Source organism: Podarcis filfolensis (assembly GCF_964270895.1).
Source record: "Podarcis filfolensis genome assembly, chromosome: 1".
Lineage (NCBI taxonomy): Eukaryota > Metazoa > Chordata > Lepidosauria > Squamata > Lacertidae > Podarcis > Podarcis filfolensis.
Window position 1 is genome coordinate 63673616 of NC_139604.1, and position 18910 is coordinate 63692525.

Genomic DNA, 18910 nt, shown 5'->3' on the forward strand with positions numbered 1-18910 from the left:
GTTTCATGTGGGTGTTCCGGATCTCTCCCACCAGATTTTGTTACATGGGAAGATTGTCACTGCTTGCACAGAAAACATGTGGCAGCTCATTTGCAACATGTATCTTTAAAATCTAGTCTGCTACAGATAATGTGTAAATAAGCATTCCCCCCCCTCCCCGTTTTAAAAAAACACATATCCTACCTGGCACACAGTGAATACACATTGTAATGAAATGTAACAACTAAAATGCAACAGTTGCATAAGCTAAATTCAATCACCTTAAATATTCAGTCGAGGAATCGCTAACATTTAAATACCAGGCAATAAAATTAAGTCAAATCCATGGTGGAATGACCCTGTTTCTCTGGAAGTCTCTCCCAGGAGGGTGTTACTTTTCCCCAGAAGTACCCATGGTGCTACCATGTGAGGAGGCTTGTATGGGAACAAACAAGTAATATTTACCAGAGCCTCTTAGCACTCTAAGAATCAGCACCTTGAATTGTGGCTGGAGGTGAATGAAGAACCCCAAAAAGGAAACAACAACCAAAAATAGTTGTATGTTTTCATTCAGTTTCAAGTCTGAAAAAAAAAGAAGTTATGGCCTGTATCAACCATAGTATAATGTTACTTTGTAAATATATTTTGATTCTGTTACTCACTCCTCTGTTGACGAATCAAAGCAAAAGTGATATATAACCTGTAGCAAATTTTGTTTAATTATTAGTCTTTCTAAACCACTTTAAAAATCTCCAAGTGATGTGTATTATGTACAACATAAAACCCATTATCTGTTAAAACAAAAATACAGCCTAGGATAAATAGGTAAAGGTAAAGGGACCCCTGACCATTAGGTCCAGTCGTGGCCGACTCTGGGGTTGCGGCGCTCATCTCGCTTTATTGGCCGAGGGAGCCGGCGTACAGCTTCTGGGTCATGTGGCCAGCATGACTAAGCCGCTTCTGGCAAACCAGAGCAGTGCACGGAAACGCCGTTTACCTTCCTGCCGGAGTGGTACCTATTTATCTACTTGCACTTTGACGTGCTTTCAAACTGCTAGGTTGGCAGGAGCAGGGACCGAACAATGGGAGCTCACCCTGTCGTGGGGTTTCGAACCGCCAACCTTCTGATCCGCAAGTCCTAGGCTCTGTGGTTTAACCCACAGCGCCACCAGAACAGTATAAAAACAGCATATTAAAGAGATTCAGGGGATTCAGCTGCATAAATCAGGGTTGCACCTTATGAGTCAGGCTTAGACAAAAAGAGGAGTCTTAGAAAGGCAACTGAAGTAACTGGTGGTTGCTGTTTCAATGTGGCAGATGAAAGGGCAGTGCACAGAAAGGGGGCAACAGAAAGTAAGTGTTTTTGTGCATCACTATCCTGTGATCTTCTCTAGGGGGCAGTGTCATAAGCAGAGTTTCCCCATATGATTCTAAGTCATCTTGCAGGTATATACAGGGGCAGTCAGTCTTTGAGGTAACTTAGTCCTGAGCTGTTCAGGGTTTTCTATGCTAACTAGACCTTAAACATAGCCTGATTATGTGCACCCACGTACTGATCATGGTCCTAATTGTGTGTAGTAGGCAGGGCGATCCAACAGTATCAAAATGAAAGTCATCTTTATTTGCTGCATTTTAAAATATTTCAGTGAACGCGAAGCCACCGTGTGAAATGTTTTCCTGACAGGGAAGGATACATATTCAGTCAAATTGCTAAACAGCCAACATAATGCAACACATGGAGACAAACACACTTGCCGTGAAAGAAAGCGTGCTAAACCAATGGCAGTAAATTTAAATCTAACCTAGGGAATGTGCTTTGCAAGATTAACACGTGCTATTCAGACAATAATTCAGATCAATCAAAGGCAGGAAATTCAAACTTTAAGCTAAGTGTAGACTTGACATTCGGAATTTCCTGCCTTTGTATGCCAAAACTAGGTATGTCAAATTGACTTTTTGAAATAGGAATTTAAAATATCAAGAGATTTACTAGTTAATGGTGATTTATAATAATTTTCCAAAGCACATTTCAGAAATGTTGTTAATAAGATGGGCTGTTCTATTTCATGAATTGTCAGTGTATATAAAATTATAGAACATAATATGATATTTTCCTAAGCCACACTTGCATTCATTCATTATATAAACATTTCTGTCCTGTCCTTTTTATGCTTATGCACATTGATCTATTAAAATACAAATAATAAAAAATGCATAAAGCACACAACATTAAAATTTGTTTAAAAGCAACAATAGCATAGATCACAAGTAAAAATGACCTTAGCAGGCAAAAGCCTGCCAGAACAAACCATTTTGTGTGCCAGAACAAACAATTTTGTCATCTGGTACACAATTTTGTCATCTGGTACAGATGACAAAATGCAACCAAAGAGGGGTCTATCCACACTTCATGGGGCCTGATAGCCCACAATACTGCTATGGCCACCGGAAACTCCTACCTCATATTATCACCAACCATGCCTCCAACCTAGATGCAACACAGAGAAGGGCCTCACCTGCTTAGGCAGCAGGTAGGATAGTATGGAATGGTGTGAGTCTTCAGGTATCCCAAGTCCAAATTATTTAAGGCTTTAGAGATAAGCTTCTTCTGTCCAGAACAAGTAAAAACGTGTCTGGCGTTGTCATTGTCCCCTATGATTCACTGCTCTGCAGTGGAGAAGCTGTGTCCCTCCTGATGCCTTTTGGACTCCACATCTCGTCATCCCTGGCCTTGCTGACTGAGGCTGATGGGAGTTGTAGTGTAGCAACATCTGGAGGGCCACAGGTTCCCCATCCCTGCTCAGGTATAAGTGTACCTAGCGTGCATGGATGTACACTTATGGGTGCAGTGCTCAGCTCACCATAGATATTACAGCACAGTTCTACACATGCCTGCTCAGGATCCAGTTCAATGTGGCTTGTTCTCAAGGACACAGAGTGGTTGTAATTTCATTCGGGAAGGGAGGCTGCATGAATCAATTGTGCAGATCTTCTGCATTTCTACTGCAAAACCCACCTGTTGCTCTTATCTTCCTAAACAGTTGTGCTTTCTTTGAAATTGTGTGGAAACTGATAGCAATTTAAACAAACAAAGAAAAAAGGGGGAGGGGAAATTCTTTATACTGATTTTTAATTTGCCCAGAGTCCTTGAACAATTGGAGTAAGCCATTGTTGTGTATCTTTTGTCTATAAAGGTTTCTGGCTCATTAATGTGTAGGGTGGGGGGCAGGCGTTTTGGAAATACTCTCTGTACTCCTTTAGTATGGGAAGGCTTTTTTTTTAAAGAAGTCCCCTGATACTGTGACTTGGCTGTCTTACATTGTTTGGAAGATTTGTTCTTTTATTGTATTTTAATATGCAATTCGCTGCATGTTATTATAACTGTTTATATTATGATAGCAGTTTTATTCACCACTTGAAATCAGAGAATCTTGGAGTTGGAAAGGACCCCAAGGGTCATCTAGTCCAAGCCCCTGCAATGCAGGAATCTGAGCTAAAGCATCCTTGACGGATGGCCATCCAACATCTGCTTAATAAAAACCTCCAAGGAAGGAGAGTCCCCAACCTCCCAAGGGAGATTGTTCCACTGCCAAACAGCTCTTGCTATCAAAAGTTTTTCGAATGTTTAGGCGTAATCGCCTTTCTTGTAACCTGAAGCCATTGGTTCGAGTCCTACCTTCCAGAGCAGGAAAAAAACACAAGCATGTTCCCTCTTCCATGTGACAGCCCTTTAGATATTTGAAGATGTCTATCATATCTGTTCTCAGTCTCCTCTTTTCCAAGCTAAACGTGTCCAACTCCTTCAATTGCTCCTGGTAAGGCTTGGTTTCCAGACCCTTGATCATCTTGGTTGCCCTCCTCTGCACACGTTCCAGCTTGTCAACATCCTTCTTAAATTGTGGTGCCCAGAACTGGACACAGTATTCCAGGTGTGGCCTGATAGAATAGAGTAGTACTATTACTTCCCTTGATCTGGACACTATACTTCTGTTGATGCAGCCTAGAATAGCATTAGCTTCTTTTTTGATGCTGCATCACACTGTTGACCCATGTTAAGCTTGTGGTCCACCAAGACCCCTAGATCCTTTTCACATGTACTGCTAGTAAGCCAGGTGTCCCCCATCTTATATTTGTGCATCTGGTTCTTCCTGCCTAAGTGTAAACCTTACATTTGTCCCCATTGAAATTCATTAGCTTTCACTCAGTTCTCCAATCTGTTAAGGTCATTTTGAATTCTGATTCTGTCTTCTGCAGCATTAGCTACCCCTCCCACTTTGGTGTTGTCATTGTGCTCTTCCAGTTGTTCCATCATCACAAACATTTATCTTTGCCTGATGGAATGATCTCCTCTCCCCCCCCCCCATGCACTGTTTAGGGGGTTCTCCAGACCATCACCACCATCCCAAGCTGCTTTAGGAGGAGGAGATGGGTGGGTCCAGTTGCACTAGAGGTACTCATTGTGCTGGCTGCTGCTGGTGCACATACTTTTTCGAATCTGGCCTTCAGTCCTTCCACACACAAAAATCAACTCTAGGTTGCCCTCCCCACCTGCCGCTTTCATAATTTCAGTAGCATAATGAATGGTGTGGCAGAGTGGGTGGGTGATTTTGTCATTGCTGTTGTGAAACAGTGTCACCCAGAAATCTACCAGTAGATATTTTGTCTATCTCTGTCTAACAGGAAGAATCATTAACTTTGGATATACTTGTTACTCACCCAAGTGTCCAAGGTGTGTGTAAAGCAAGTGTGCCAATATCAAAATGGGAAAATCAGACAGTATTGTTCCAGATACAAAGTCACAGATTCTGTCCTATTTTCCCATTTTGTTGTCTTTCTTCCTAACCTATTAGTCAATGAAGCTTCCACAAAAGGATGGCCTAATAGCTGAAGTGACTGAAATCTTTAACTACTACAGTTATGAACTGATGTTATCGGAATAGTAGCTTCAACATCTTGGACCAAGGGGCACCAAGCGTGGCATTTCTTCTGCCGATACTGCCAGACGCTAAAAGGGATTGTGCTTTCCTCACAAGCTCTACTGCCGAGAGCAATTGTGGTACTGCTGCCGCTGCCATGACTGTGTCTGTTTGGTGGGCAGAACACCGTCGCCTCACTCTTGTCTTTCACCAGCATTAAATTGACTTTAGTGAAGCTATTAATTATTGACTTGAATGAAAAGAACAGTCTTGCTTGGCACGCATCCAGCAAAATTCATACTGGGGTGCTGAACAAAGACAGTTCCCTTCTGTTAAAATGAATATGATATGCAATGGTGGTGGGTTTCTGGTTTGTCTGGTTTTCTGTTTTTTTAAAAAAGATGATTCATATTATGTAATAAACATTTCACTTGGTGGCTGGGGTGAGTGGGTGTGCACCACAAAATGAATGCAACTCTTAAACCACATACTCTAGATTAGTTCTCCTACTAATTGAACAGAGGTCTTTGTAGCACTCTTAACCCTTTAAACCCTTTATGTCTCTGTACTATAAATACTTCTTCCCAAGTATTCTTTTTGACTCCTTGTTACTGCATGTATTTGTGCTTCTAAAACAAATAGAGGGTTACTGTGGTGCAGCAATCAGTATGCCAGACTAGGACCCAAGGGGACAAGAGTTCAGATCCCTGCTTGGGGATGGCCCAACTTTCAGCCTAACCTATCTCACAGGGTTGCTTTGAATATTATACGGAGAACCTTGAAGGAAAGGTTGAATGCAAAAATAAATAAACAAATATTTTAACCTCAGTGTTCTAGCATACTCTGATTCCAGTGAAATAAATGCAACCTTTTGTTAATTTGCTTTTTCACATATGGATATGCTTCATCATGATTGCATATGTAAATGCTGTGTGTGTGTGTGTGTGTGTATTGGAAAAAGGGGTGGGAAGGAAACCTTTTTATAAAGGGCTGCTGCACCCACCCACCCTTTTCTACTTTATCAGGCCAGGTGGGGGGGGGTTCAAATAAAATGTGAGGGTGCTTGTTTTCTTGAATTGTGTGCATCAGCAAGCACAGTAATCTGAAACCTCTACCTTTTCAACATGAATAGCTGTTACTTTTGAGGGGGAAAGGGTGGGAAAGCTAACTGGATGGATTCATTTGACACAGGGGTAGATTTCATACACTCCTCACTACTTAATACTATGAAAGACATTAAGTTCTAGTATAAATCGTAGAGATAAACACTTTGGATTTTAGTAGCTTGGTCCTTTGTCACAATAATAGTAGCACGTTGTGTCCTCAGGAAGGTTTGTTGCCCCTCTTATAAACATTCGCTTGTTACCAAAGCACTTACTGGGGATCATTATCATTATTATGTGGGCAGAGATGCTCTTTTCCGTCTAACTCGCCCTTCTCATTTTTCCCACAGCTTGCGAGAACATCACCGTTCTGCCATTAAGGTGATACGTCGGATGCAATATTTTGTGGCAAAGAAGAAATTTCAGGTGAGGTGATGAATAGTGAGCTGCTTTATCTAAATAAACTCTTTTATTCTTCTGGGCTTATTATTGTTCCTTTTGTGGGCTTAAGAAAGAAAAGACCAAGGCAATTCATTTTAGTGATGGTGAGTTACACCCACTATTCTCTCCCTTCTTGAATAGGGTGGTTGTTTAGCAGCAGGTTAGTCAACTGTGGATGCACTGGGAACAGGCTAAGCCCCTGAAATGTACCATGAATTAAAATGTTATTTTCTGCTAATGGACTTGACCTTTCACCTTCTGTTATCTCTTTTTCCTTGCAATGCAAACATTCTCATATGTCTTCATTAATTCTGAGCTGTATATTATTGTCAGGCTGACTCAGTGGGCCTAGAGATTAGCATACTACCTTAACCTTGTTTCTATCTCATACTTGCTGCGGTCCTGATAAGAAGCTGGGATAGAAATTTGCAGGCGTGCTGGAAGGTTTCTGCCACCTTTCTCACACATACTCCTGGGAAAGCCTGCTCTGAGAGGACCAGCTAGCTGTATTTTTACAATGACCTGTTGGTTTGATTTCCAGTGCCTGTTTTAGTTATTGGCAATCTGGCATCTCAACAGGCTGTGTTCCCATGAACACATAAGCTTTTCGGTGTTTGTTCTTCGGGAGCAAGTTGCTCTGTTCTGTGCACTTCTTGCACACTATTCATATGTGGAAGTCAAAACAGCTCAGTTCATGGAAGGGTTATTGAGTTCCTTGAAAACTTGTTGGGAATATAACTAGTAACCTCCTGCAAGTTGTATATAATTCTGTTCAAGCCTTCATTAAACACATGCTCAGACACGGAGATTGACACATTTATTGGATGTAAAATCTACATTCAGGCCATCTAACTTCTATTTTAAGAAAAGCTGGTTTCTGTGATTTCTCCTTTGCATGTTTTTTCTCTTACACTGCATACTTACTTTTCTTTTAAAATTTGCGTAGTTTCTTCTGATTTTGCCATTCAGGTGGAGAGACAGGCATGGAACTATACAGAACACTGGTGCCTCACCCCCAGCCACTGGAAATCTTATTCAGTCACTTGTCCGGCTTCTGAGACGTTTCCCACATACTTTCAGATAGATCTTCTTTCCATCCACATAGTCTTGAAAGTTGGTTTGAGATAAAGCAAGCGGAGATGACTGCTGTGGTGAGGCTGAAGCTGGAAAAATCCACTTTCTTGTAGGTCACATTGGTGACAAGCAGAAGTATGGGTTGCCTGGGACGGGGGGCACTTTAATACCACACCCAGGCCTGGCTCAACGATGAGGCAGGGTCAAGTGCCCACTTGGAGCGGCAAAAGTCCAAGGGGTGGACTTTTGCCTCCACCACCTGCCCCGCTGCCTCCACCACTAGTGGAGAAGCGGTACCGGTTTCTGGTGAGATGTCACCGAAATCTCACAAGACTTCAGCGAGATCATGCAAGATCTCACCGGAAGTCAGTGCCACTGCTGGCACTTTGTGGGCGGTGCCACGCAGTGCAGGTAAGAGAGGCGCTGGCGGCAGGGCAGCAACGAGGGAGTGGGATAGCAGCAGGGTGGGGGGCGGTACATTCCCATTTCACCTCAAGCAGTGAAGCAGGATGAGCTGCCCCTGGCCACACCACCACTGGTCACCCTAAACTCCAAAAAGTTTATGAAAAAAGTCATCAGCAAGCTGCCTTTATAGCTGCTTCTGTGTGGTCTGGTTCTCCCCACCGGTAGTAGTAGTAGTTGCAGTATCCAAATTCTGTTATCAAGATTTTAGAAGTGTTTTTTTTAAAAGATAATGCATTCATTAGCAGGATTGGTATTCCATTAAAAGATTGTCTTGTACCCATGTACTTCATACTGAAAATGAGTACGAAAAGCTGCTGTACGTGGTGAACAAAGTTTATTTTGGAGTTCCATTGATGACAGGGGTAACTGACATGTCTGTTGTGGCTTTTACAATGATGTCACCAGACACTCTTGATGTATTTATAGCTTTATATTTCAAAGTGTTACCGCAAACTGTGCTGTACTTTATACGTAATTCAGTTACCTTACTATCAATCAGGAATTGTGTATGTAATTTTCTGTAATCACTTCAGAGGGCTTTCTGGCAAACAAGATAGTTCAAAGTTCTTTGTACTTCAAAGAATGTTGCACACGCTTGTACTTGGCCATTGTTTGGTTACACTCCTCAGAATTTCCTGCAGCTTGAACTTCCCTCTTTTCTTTCCCATTCTGGCTCTGAGGGAAACACCGTGCCATGCAGCTGCTGCGCACACAACCAAATAGCAGGAGCAGTAAGCAGCAGCTGTGCACATATTTAATGCATGCCATTCTCTGCTGTGCCTTCTGCAAACACTTCTTCTGCACATTATGCAGAAAATTTTAACTCATTTAATGTAATTATTACCATCAACAGTGTTCCTAATTGGAAAAGGGGAAGGGGGGAATAAAGCAAACAATAGGTAATGGGAATCAATATTAAGGGCTGGGGACTGCAAAGCAATGTGTGTTCGCACTTACACAATCCCTAATGGTGACTGGCCAAGACGATGCCATTGAAATCTGTTGTTTGAAATGCACTTGCAAGGTTTCCGCCCCCCACAAAAAAACATTTCCTTTAAAAGTGATGATTTGACCATGTTAACATACAAAAAAGACAACTTAAATAAGTGTGGTGGCAGGAGCAGTCATCACAGATTGTGAGCTTTCCACATTAAAATGGCTGTTTGAATCCGCCGCAACTGTCCTTGCCACATGCCACTTTACACAATTCACAAATCCCATCAGCCAGAACCAAAATATTTTAAAGTGTGTTGAATGCTGGACTAGGACTGGGGAGGCCCAAATCCGTATCCCCACTTGGGCAATGATGCTTACTGGGTCACTTTGGGACATGCAGGGGTGTTTTGAGGCGTGCGTAGCTTTCCCCAGGGGGCACATTCCAGTCAGCTGAAGTGCTTTTAAGTCCCATTGATTTAAGCAAGAGAGTTAAGCACTTGCCTAAGTCCCTGATCTAAGTGGGACTAAAAACTACTTAACTCGTGTCTGGATAAATGACTGTTTCCAAAACCTATCGACTATATTTGATTTTACTAGTAATACGTATTGCGTGTGATTCGGTATCCTAGGGAGCTTTACCCCTGATGTTTATACATGACATATCTGTGTGGGAGCCACATCATCATTGTGTTTTTCCTTCATGGAAAATGCTTCTCCTTGAAGCTTGTGTTCCTTGACTAAGCAGAGCAAAGGGACTTGGACAGGGAGACTGGAGTCATACACTGGTCTCCCATTCCCTAACAGCCTGGTACACACATGGTGTAGGGAGCAAACAGGGCTCTGCTGCACCATATGGGACCTCTCCTACTTGTAGGTGCTGCACCTGCAAGAGGATTGGACTGTTAGCTCACCATAGCACTAAATATTCCATTTTGTTCAGTGTGCTATACTATCAGTGCTAAAACAAATCAGCCCTGTGGATCAAGTCCTAGCTTACCAAACGCTTGCATATACCACTGGCTTGTAGCGCAAGAGACCTAAAGGTAGTGAATTTTCATGTGTATAAATCTGTTATGGTAATTTTAAGAGGTGTTTTATATGCATTGGTTTACATTATTATTTTTTCATCCTTAATTTTTCTACTGTATTTATGGTTACTAAAGCACTTGGTTTTAAAGGCAGAAGGGGAAAATTATTGAAACATTTATAAAATTATGAAAGGGTTTTTAAAGCATTCTTAAAACCACCTTTCCCAACCAGAAAAGTATGGCAAAGCACAGAATACCAGGTGGGCAGTACAAATCTGTATGAATGCCAACTCCCACCATTTTATCACACTTTAGAACAGCCTTCCCTAGTCTGCTGCTGTCCAGATGTTTTGGACTACAATTCCGTCAGCCCCAGCTAGCACTGCACTACTATTCCAGAACATCTGTGGGCACCATGTTGGGGAAGGCTGCCTTAGAATAACTAAAAACCTATCCCAGAAGGAACAGACTTGATTCTGTACATGGCCATGGTCACTGTGGTAAGTGCACCCCTGCAGTGCTGTTGACAGGAATGCATGAGAGGGCCTTCTGTGTTATTGCTGTACTACCTGCCACAAGAAATCCCTTCATCTGGCAAGCCTTTGGCCTGATCAGTGTCTGATTTTGCCACCATCTTCTTTTCCAGTGTTTTTATGCTGCAGTTGATTTTTTCTATCACTTCTGTTGTTTTATTTGTTTTGGAAGTTTTCTCTCCTTTAAGCTTGATTATTTTTAAGCTTTGTTGTAAGTCAACATGGTGAGCCAGCACAGAAAGAAAAAAGTTAACTTCCAAGTCTTTCTGTTGTCAATCGAGTATATGTGACCTGCTATGCATTATGTGATTTAACAAATATTTAATTCTCTCTTATTTTTACAGCAAGCTAGAAAGCCATATGATGTACGTGACGTTATAGAACAATACTCTCAGGGACATCTCAACTTAATGGTGCGAATAAAAGAGCTTCAGAGAAGGTATAGAACAGAATTTAGCTGCCCAAACAGATAGGTAGTTCTGGAAAATAATAGCCGCATGGTGAATCCTGCAGAATCAAGGCAACTGTGAAGAACCAGTGGTCCTCCAGATGTTGTTGATCTCCAACTCCCCAACAGTAGGGCTGGCTCACCCATAAGCCAGACTGAGGCTGAAAGGTCATGGCTGAAAGGAGTTGGAATCCAACATTATCTGAAGAACCACAATCTCCCCACCCACTGTAATAGAGAAATTGTCAGCTGCTCTAATGGGCCTACAGATCTGGATCAGCAGTCTGGGTAACAAAATGAAGTAAAGCATCAAAGATGTCAGCCATAGCATCTGTGCAAGGATGTGTGCCAAGGAAATGATGGACATGGACAGGGAGAAAACAGAAATGAGGGATGATGTGGAGATTACTTGGTTGTGAAGCCAGTCAAGGTGAAAGGACATGTTAGGCTAGGAAGCATTCATTTGCTAGTTAATGATGATACAGGGAAGAAGAAGCATCCTTCCACATAGCCAATCTCCCGCATGAATCCTTCTCACGGGCCTCTTTCCCCAGCTGGGCTTTGGGAGGGGAGTAAGAAGGAAAAGGGGGTTGAGGGAAAGGGTGGCAGGCAGAAATTTGTTGTATAGGGAAGGTGTAAGCAGTTTCCTCCTTCCTGCTGGTTCCCCCAGTGCATGCCCCCAGTACATGTTCCCCACATTAAGCATTAGAAGGTAAACATGGGATTTGAACTTTGCATTTGTCTTACGTTGTCTAATTTCACTCTCAGGAATAAGAAACAAGAATTTTGCAATAGAAGCAGGGCTAGGAAATGTGAGTGCATGGGAGGACCCTGGACTATTTACATACTATGCCATTTCTGCCTGTGGTTGTGAGGCCTTCAGGAAGAAGGACACACACCCTGCATTAATTAATACATGTTGGCTGTTACCTTTCCTGGGCTTTTGGATATGGCAGAACAAAAACCAGAGCTTTAAAAAAATGGGTAGGATTGTGCAAAGCAAACAGGAAAAGAATAAACAATCTGTAACAATGAATGCCAGTGGACTTGTTTTTAGTTAAGCCTTTGAATTCCACACACAAATTCTTTCAATAAAAGCTGAATTCCTTCAGTGGTGAAATCCTGCCAGTGCAGTTTTAGAAAGCATTAGCAGACTGCAGACATAGACCTATTTGGATCAGACAATCTCTCTGACATTCCCAGATGAATGTTCAAAGGACCGTTAGAAGTGAGCCAGTAGCTATGCAAGCGTTTCTTTCTTCCTAGGGTGGGGCTAGAGAAGCAACAACTGTTGTTATTCAGTTCCCCTGTTTAAATCTGAAGACATTTTTATCTTGTTTATTGATACACTTTCTTTCTCACCAGGTTGGACCAATCTATAGGGAAGCCATCACTGTTTATTTCTGTCTCAGGTAAGTCTCCATTAGAAACATATATATGCTATGTGTTAAATATTGCTACTCTTCCATACGATACAGAGCACAGGGTAGATGCATAGTACTTAATGTTTTGTTTGATATATCTCTTGTTAGGAACTGAAAATAAATAGGTCAAATGCCTGACCTTACTTGGAAAACCAGGCAGCACAGTCAGCAAGCCCAACAACTTTGTGCGGGCTGCAATACAATTAAACTGTTAGGCTAGAAAATATCTAGAACATAATTAATGCTATGCAGAATCTTCAATCATTAGGTTCTTGATTCACAAGAAGAGGCACATAAAATTTACCTCTATCATCCACTCCTTCACACAGTTTTGGGACTTATTCAGAGCTGTTGTATACCTGATCTGCTGTTGCTTAGATGTTTTTCTTTTTACTTAAAGACTTCTTCTTTGCTGCTTGAGCCCAGCTAATCAGGGATCATGCAGTGAACATGATGGCTTTCCAGTAGCATACAGCCAATTACATTTGGCTATGTCACCATGCTGCTGATGGGCTGATAAATCCCTCACATTGCCCTGATTCTTAGCTGAAAGGAGGGAGAAAATAAACTTGCTCCTATCACGCCGCACTCCAGGTTTCAATGTTTCAGTCCAATGCTATCCACTCATGGCAGACTCTGGATGGGGCAGTGCTGAAGCATTGGCCTCTGCCACTGTTGGCACAGGGTGGGGCAGGGTAGCTGCAAGGTTGGGGTGGTGTGGACACACTACTAGGAGCTTCGGCTGGCTCCGCCAGTGAGCTCACACTGCCTTAGACTTGTTGCCATCCTGCCCCACTGAGCACAGCCCTAATAAGCAGCAGTAATGCTTCCTCCAGGGAGCTGGCTCCATTCTGTTGCCCCACTAGACACTTCTACCTAATTTCAAATATGAAATGTGCAAGAGAATTGGGAAATTGTTTCAGTCTCTTTAGTCACTGAATAAATAAATAAAGAATATGTGTATATATTTTAGCACACAGGGGAATATTTGCCAGTGAGTGAGTGTTGTAACCACTGCACCTAGGCCATTCCTGGAGCCATCCACTAAACGGCTTGTGTTCATTATTCCTTACCTTCTATAACTGAAGCCAGGCTATGTGTATGCTTCCATTGTAAGCAAATTGGTAACCATTGTTCATATTTAATGAGAGACACATAATATCAAGGATTATTCAGAGGACCATATCAAAGTTGTACATTGTGATCACCTATAAGCATACAAATACATATCAGGGTCTGTGCTATTGTCAGCTCCTGTTGTAGTACTTTTTTTTTAAGCTACATTATTCTTTAATTTAATTGACATTTGCTAAATTGAATGTAGTTTTAATTTTTCTGATGATTTAAAGCATAGTATGAAGGCAGAAAGCACTCTGTACTCGAAGCCATTAAAAGGGAAGGCTTGGGTCAATACTATGAAAAAGCTGCTCTTAATGTAATAAAATTATCCATCTGTCAGCAGCGTTCAATTAAGTAGCTCTGGTAAGCTAGTTAAATGCAGTCACATGGTTTCATTCTATACTATTGTAACACTGATATTCATCTAAAAATGTTCCTTTCTATACAGAAAAAAACAAAGACCGAGGGACTAATACAATTGGTTCCCGGCTGAACAGAGTTGAAGACAAGGTAGGTCTCAATCAGACAACGTATTGTGCCTTTCTACATTTTCAAAAATAAGCAGACAAACAAACATTCTCTTGCCTTTGCCTAATGATTATATTTTTTAAATAAGTGTGTTAAGACTGATCTCAGCTAAGGCACTGCAACAAGTAATTCAGGAGCCTATATGTATAAACACGAGTTAAAAATCAACTTCGTTTTGTAGGGGATAAAAAGATAACTCCGAATAAACAACTTATTTCCTATTGGAACATGGCAGACCTTGTTAGCAACGAGGAATGTGATATGTAGTATTTTATTACACCTGCAAGTGAAGTTGATGTTACTATTAAGTTGAGGACTGCTTGTGATTGCTGTCAATTAAAATTATCTGACTTTTCAGTTCCGCTGTCATAACAGACTTTTTGTTTCTGCCTGCTAAAATATTCTTATTTCCTACAATAATAAAACATCCCAGTTGCAAGACATCTGAAGCCATACTACTGAAATTACTTGTCAAGAATAAAATATCTCATTTTGTTGCTTTGTGCCGCCAACATTGCTGACCTACATGAGTCTTCCCTCTCCCCTCTCTTCAACAAGGACCAAGTGCTGCTTTTGTTTCCGTGACTGTGAACTTTTAGCTACCATTTCATCAACAAAAGCAACAACATTTGGACTTCGGCTCCCATATTTTCCTGCGTGGCTATGATTCATGCCAAAAAATTCTTGTGATGCAAGGATAGAGGAAGGAAGTTATAAAACTTTGGTAGGACACCAGATGAGATAGTCGGCGCATTATAACCACAAGAGAGACAATCTCCTACACTGTTATGTATGTGACAGTGATGATGGCAACAACCAAGGTGGTGGGAGGGTACACTGTTATGGTGCAGGGAACATACCTCAGGCATGCTTCACTTTAGCAGAGATGGCCATGGAAGCAAGGGGAGCTGATCAGAATCTAGGCAGCATCACTTGGCACAGGGCCATTCTTTTTTCCCCTCTTGGAGGCAGTGATATAGCAGGAGTGGAATCGATGTTGAAATATGACCGTGTGTGTGTTGTGTGTGTTTTCATATTTAACAGGTGAGCAGGGAGAAAGTAGCTGATGATGACTCAGGTGGACAAGATCCACCTGTCATTGCAGAGACTCGTGCCTTTGACCACTTTTACCTCGTTTCCCCAGTATTTATTTATTTTAAGGATGCAGGTGGAGGAAAGTGGCATTGCATCTGGCCCTTGATTGCTGTCCAGCAAGTCCGATGCTGCTGACCTAGGCTCTTACATTTCATTAAGCCAAGTTGTTATTAAATGTAAAATAACGGCCACAGTGACTGTATGGACGATCTGACTTTATAATTATGAAAATGCTAGATTGTGAGTTACGATTTAGGAAAAATATGTTCAACTTCAGAAAACCCCTACATATATTTAGAATGTGTTTTCACAGTTTTGTAGAATGCATCCTGAAAACAAAAGTTAAAAGTGGGAGATATTAGTAAGCTGCCGGCAAATAAACAATGGTGTTTTTGTTTTGCTTTTTAAGTACACTACTTTTCTGGGAACTATTTGTTTATGTCTGTGTTCCTGTAGGTAATAAAACAGGCAGAGAGGCCTACAAACATGAAGTGATTCAGTATTCTTTTAAATAATTCAAATCCTGTTTTGTCTAGCATTTTAAAAAATAAACTGATGACGAAAGCAGGATTTGAAGCTAAGCCCACACCACTCTTGTGTGCAGTCTTCTTACATCTAAGGTGAAGTTAAAATGAGAATAAATGAATGCCTAGATAGAGTGGGGGAATGATAGGTCTATAGAAGAAAAATATAAATGGTTTTATTTTACTGTAATAATCCCTTGTCATGATAAATTAGTCCATGAAGATATATCTTTATTTTAAAAATGGTTCTATGGCTCTCATGTCTCATATAAAAAAGGATAAAATCACATTTTAAATGTGGTATTGGCATCTAGTCTGTTTTAAAATGATACAAAAGCATATCACAACTTGGCTAAATCATCCTAATGAAGTATCTTCAAAGAGTTGATTGGTATAGCATCACCTGAGCTCAATGTTTCCATACTGCTATTTCACACAACTTCTGTTTACATTTGTATATCAGAAGACCCCTGCTGCTCTGAATCAGATCTCAGGTCCATCTAGTCTTATCATCTTGTTTCCCAATAGTGGCCAACAGAAGCCTCTAGGAAGCCCATAAGCAAGGCTTCAAGGCAACAGCCCTCTTCCACTAGTGCAAAGTGCCTATTAATGCACATGTAGAAGTCTCTTATAGGAAGGAATGAAGAACAGAACAAGCAAAAACTGATCACATCTCAGGTCCATGAAAATCACAAGAGAGTTGAGTCTGCCAGTGATCATCCCCCTACCTGGCATCCTCTACCAACAAAATATTGGGGAAACAGATCTCGTACGAGGAATTAGTGGAGCAATGAAATTGCATCTAGAGCCTGGCTGACGAGAACATAAAGGCCCTTTCTGGGTCAGATCAAGGGCCCATGTATTCCTGCATCCTAGTCCCTGCTCATTGTGACTGTGGCCTGTTAAGATACCTGCAGGCACAGATTTATTAGGAGAAACGATAGGAGCTATGGTCAGGAAGGAAGGCTGCTTTGGAATGAAAGAAACAGGTTCCATCTCATCCACAGTGGTCTCCTTCTAAGTTCAATTACTATTTGAGTTAAAAGCCAGCAGGGCAAGCTGAACTAGGGCATGAAGAAACGGATTCATTATGGGCCTTACACAGTCTTCAAAGAAAACTGGGAAGGGCTAGGAAAACAGTCAGCTAGTCTTTCCATGGTGTGATGTGTGGTGTGTGTGTGCGTGTGCGTGCGTGCGCAAGTGGGGGGGGGTGTCAGAGGGAGGAAAGAATTTTTTTTCTTTAGAAATTAAAGTGCTGCGGCAATGCTTAGGGAAGTAGTAGCTTATAGCCCCTTTTTTCTCTTAAGTTCTGTAACTATGCCAAAGAGTTTTAGGTTACATATATAAAAAGCAGCCTGTATTCATTCAGGAAGTAACCAGGCTTGGTACACTGAGTCTGCAGGGAGGAAGTTTAAAAGGAGGGGCGAACCTCTTTCAACAATTAAATCAATTTTGTTTTTCTAAGTTTTCTGAAACCTCAACAGTTTTTAACCCAGGAAAAAAGAAACAAGATTTTTTTCCCCCATAGGGATCATTAGAGGAGACTGCGAATGTAACATTTTCTCATCTTTATTTTGTAATATAGGTGTGGTGAAAAAAGTAGGGTCCATGGGGAAGTGATTGAACTATACTGAGGTGTTGCAACTGATGCTTCCACCTCCATGTGAAGGAGGTGACATGTCAAAAGATACTTGCCCTTTGTTTCATCTCTAATTCAGATCCCGTGGATTTATTTGGGGGAAGGAGTGATAGGTGGATAGCCCTGCCTCACAGAAGGGAGCTGTATTAGTCTCCTCCAACTCTGTGAACATACACAAGGCTGCCATTTAGCCCAGTCTAGCCAGCTCTTATGTCTGTCCTGCTTTTGCATAACAACTACTAGAGGCTGTAGCTTGCAGTGGAATCGTCTCTAGAGAAAGGAAAATCCAGCTCTCTCTTACTGCCTTTCCTTCCCTGTTTCTTGACACCGTTGTTTCATATAAATATCAGAAATGCTAGTCTTCAGCATGGCTAATGTCTTGTGCCTTGTGTACATCATGTACATGTAAAATGAAGTGGTTTTAGTCTTCCTCAAGTAAAGGAAAGAATGGGGGAGAGAGAGAACAATATTAGAATCTTGATTGTAGGCCAGGTAAGAGGTATGATGGAATGTCAAGCGGTGTCATACAATCCTCTTTCGGTAACAATAGGCTGTTTTTTGTATCATCACCTAGGTTAGCTACGGAGCTGTTTCTAAGAACCTGTCTGATTTACGATGACATTGCTGGCAACAGTCTTTAGCAACATTTTACAGGGTTCCTTGTCAGCAATTTATTTTTTATATCAAGGACATTTAATCTGGCTCTTCAGATTCTTCCATTCAGTCAGCTCGTTGTTTATACAACGATGGTAAATCCAAGTTAACAGTTTGACTCTCAGTTGCGAAACAAGAGTTAGAAGATCAGAGAAATTATTCGTTACAAGCTTTTGATTGCTTAGAAGGAAGAGCATCTCAAGAGAAGAGGAAAAGGAGGTATACTTCCAAAATATTTCCTTTGTGGAATAAACTGTGCTTTTCAGGACATATCCAGACAGTGGTTTTGAAAACAGAAAGATGCGCATCTCAGTGTGTGTTTACGTTCTGCGGTTTATGCGTGGATGCTTCTACCTGGACTGGTCTCTTGCCTGTTTACATCCAACAAAGCCACAGGATGCAGTGAGCACAGAACTGGTACAATTAAATAATCATGTGCGAGTACGAGGGTTCGGTTTGTAGGTACATGGCAAAGTTTTACTCTCTGTAAGTTAATACTACAAGGGCCTTTCTCAGACTCAGGTCCCCATATGTCATTGGGCTACAACTCCCATCATCCCTGACCACTGGTCCTGGTCGCTAGGGGTGATGGGAGTTGTAGCCCAACAACACATGGGGACCCAAGATTGAGAAAGCCTGCACTGTTTCTCTCATGTTCAATTCACACCTCAGAGAGTCTTTCGTTTTGTGGCAGTGAAAGCTTTGTGACATTTGACAAAGAAGGAGGGAGTAGGTGAGTTTCACTGTGAAGGAATCTGGAAGCTTTTCCCACCACTGAAGCTGTTAGTTTGAGTGGAAACAAGATATAATCCCCTGTGATAATACAATGATTAATAAAGGTTTAAAGGCTATTATGGGATGGAGCTATGCTGCACACTTGACCTTTTGCTTTCAATATAATTAAGGTGGAGTTTCAACTGCATTTTTAATTTTTATTTCTGCAGCCTGTTACTTGTTAGGCTGCATGGAGCTTGCTTGTTGTTTTTGTAGGATGGTGAAAGAGA

General features: G+C 41.5%; 1 protein-coding gene across 5 annotated transcripts in view; it reads left to right on the forward strand.

Moving 5' to 3' along the window:
- KCNQ1 (potassium voltage-gated channel subfamily Q member 1) overlaps window positions 1-18910 on the forward strand; it is a 333723-nt gene that overhangs the window by 246322 nt on the left and 68491 nt on the right. For all 5 annotated transcript variants that reach the window (XM_083588441.1, XM_083588440.1, XM_083588442.1 and 2 more), the window contains 4 exons: window positions 6349-6424; window positions 10820-10914; window positions 12289-12335; window positions 13915-13976. In XM_083588441.1, the coding sequence (XP_083444567.1) occupies window positions 6349-6424; window positions 10820-10914; window positions 12289-12335; window positions 13915-13976 (280 nt within the window). The remainder of the gene's footprint in view (window positions 1-6348; window positions 6425-10819; window positions 10915-12288; window positions 12336-13914; window positions 13977-18910) is intronic.